Raw genomic sequence first — 2,500 nt, 5'->3', positions numbered from 1 at the left:
GTGTGTGTGTGTGTGAATAGTAACTGTGTGTGTGTGTGTGTATAGTAACTGTGTGTGTGTGTGTGAATAGTAACTGTGTGTGTGTGTGTGTATAGTAACTGTGTGTGTGTGTGTGTGTATAGTAACTGTGTGTGTGTGTGTGTGTGAATAGTAACTGTGTGTGTGTGTGTGTGTATAGTAACTGTGTGTGTGTGTGTGAATAGTAACTGTGTGTGTGTGTGTGAATAGTAACTGTGTGTGTGTGTGTGTATAGTAACTGTGTGTGTGTGTGTGAATAGTAACTGTGTGTGTGTGTGTGTGTATAGTAACTGTGTGTGTGTGTGTGTATAGTAACTGTGTGTGTGTGTGTGTGTGTGTATAGTAACTGTGTGTGTGTGTGTGTGTGTATAGTAACTGTGTGTGTGTGTGTGTGTGTGTGTATAGTAACTGTGTGTGTGTGTGTATAGTAACTGTGTGTGTGTGTGTGTGTGTGTGTATAGTAACTGTGTGTGTGTGTGTGTGTGTGTGTGTATAGTAACTGTGTGTGTGTGTGTATAGTAACTGTGTGTGTGTGTGTGTGTATAGTAACTGTGTGTGTGTGTGTGTATAGTAACTGTGTGTGTGTGTGTATAGTAACTGTGTGTGTGTGTGTGTGTGTGTATAGTAACTGTGTGTGTGTGTGTGTATAGTAACTGTGTGTGTGTGTGTGTATAGTAACTGTGTGTGTGTGTATAGTAACTGTGTGTGTGTGTGTGTGTATAGTAACTGTGTGTGTGTGTGTGTGTGTGTGTATAGTAACTGTGTGTGTGTGTGTATAGTAACTGTGTGTGTGTGTGTGTGTATAGTAACTGTGTGTGTGTGTATAGTAACTGTGTGTGTGTGTGTATAGTAACTGTGTGTGTGTGTGTGTGTGTATAGTAACTGTGTGTGTGTGTGTATAGTAACTGTGTGTGTGTGTGTGTGTGTATAGTAACTGTGTGTGTGTGTGTATAGTAACTGTGTGTGTGTGTGTGTGTGTATAGTAACTGTGTGTGTGTGTGTGTGTGTGTGTATAGTAACTGTGTGTGTGTGTGTATAGTAACTGTGTGTGTGTGTGTGTATAGTAACTGTGTGTGTGTGTGTGTGTGTGTGTGTGTGTGTGTGTGTGTGTGTGTGTATAGTAACTGTGTGTGTGTATAGTAACTGTGTGTGTGTGTGTGTATAGTAACTGTGTGTGTGTGTATAGTAACTGTGTGTGTGTGTGTGTGTATAGTAACTGTGTGTGTGTGTGTGTGTGTGTGTATAGTAACTGTGTGTGTGTGTGTATAGTAACTGTGTGTGTGTGTGTGTGTATAGTAACTGTGTGTGTGTGTATAGTAACTGTGTGTGTGTGTGTATAGTAACTGTGTGTGTGTGTGTGTGTGTATAGTAACTGTGTGTGTGTGTGTGTATAGTAACTGTGTGTGTGTGTGTATAGTAACTGTGTGTGTGTGTGTGTATAGTAACTGTGTGTGTGTGTGTGTGTGTGTGTGCAGGATCAAGCGCATGGCGGGGATGAAGGAGTCTCAGATCAGCGCAGAGATCGAGCTGCTTCCCACCAACGATAAGAAGAAGTGGGCTCGCCCTCCGATCTCCATGAACTTTGAGGTGAGTCAGCTGACTGATCAGACCCACATAATCGATGTCAGAGTGATCGAGCAGAGATCAATCAGTCAGATCTTCGCCAGCTGCCATTTTTCATTCTGACGTTTAGGACGCCACGACCTCCATGATGGCGAGCTGACAGTGTCTCTCTGTTTCAGGTGCCGTTCGCTCCGTCGGGTCTGAAGGTCCGGTACCTGAAGGTGTTTGAGCCCAAGTTGAACTATAGCGATCATGATGTCATTAAATGGGTTCGTTACATTGGACGGAGCGGCATCTATGAGACCCGCTGCTGACCCCGCCCCCAGCCCATGACATCACCATTTGTGTGTGTGAGTGATGTGTTGATGTTGATCGCTCTGAACATTGTGATAAACTCCTATATTTCCCATAATGCACCTTGAGGGTGACTTCCCCCTCCACTTAATGTGACCAGACGGTTGTCTGTGGCTGTTGTGGTCTTATGACATCACAGTGACATCATCGGGCCATGATGACATCATTCAGCATCTTAGATTACCCAGCATTCATCAGTGTTTTCGTGTGTGATCTTTTGTTAGATTGTGTCTTTTTAATAAACCCCTCAGACGGATTCTGATTGGCTCTTGTTTTTTATTGTTCCTCCAAACTTTATTGATCCTCGCCATAAGAACACGTAATGACACACTTTGTCCACAGGGGGCGCTACAGTCCACACACAGTAAAAGATGAACAATGAGACTATCAGTGAAATGTGTTTGGCGTTTTTCGTGTTTCTTGGCGTGATGGCGCCCTCTGCTGGATCACGATGGTCAAAGTCATAACATGTAAACGTCACATGATCTGATCAGATCGCTGTAACCCCTCACACTTTGAGACAGCCGGTCAGCAGGACTCTGCCCAGGTGCATTGTGGGAGCTCC

At 44.0% G+C, this 2,500-nt stretch overlaps 1 protein-coding gene across 1 annotated transcript in view; it reads left to right on the top strand.

The window, feature by feature from the left end:
• LOC306819122 (AP-2 complex subunit mu-like) overlaps positions 1-2,191 on the top strand; it is a 4,876-nt gene extending 2,685 nt beyond the window's left edge. The window contains exons 2-3 of the mRNA XM_079372879.1: positions 1,494-1,605; positions 1,761-2,191. Of these exons, the coding sequence (XP_079229005.1) occupies positions 1,494-1,605; positions 1,761-1,895 (247 nt within the window). The 3' untranslated portion in view covers positions 1,896-2,191. The remainder of the gene's footprint in view (positions 1-1,493; positions 1,606-1,760) is intronic.
• Positions 2,192-2,500: the final 309 nt, after the last annotated feature.

Source organism: Symphodus melops (genome assembly GCF_947650265.1).
Source record: "Symphodus melops genome assembly, contig: scaffold_491, whole genome shotgun sequence".
Lineage (NCBI taxonomy): Eukaryota > Metazoa > Chordata > Actinopteri > Labriformes > Labridae > Symphodus > Symphodus melops.
Note: the sequence above shows the minus strand (reverse complement) of the source record. Positions and strands in the feature narration are given on the sequence as shown.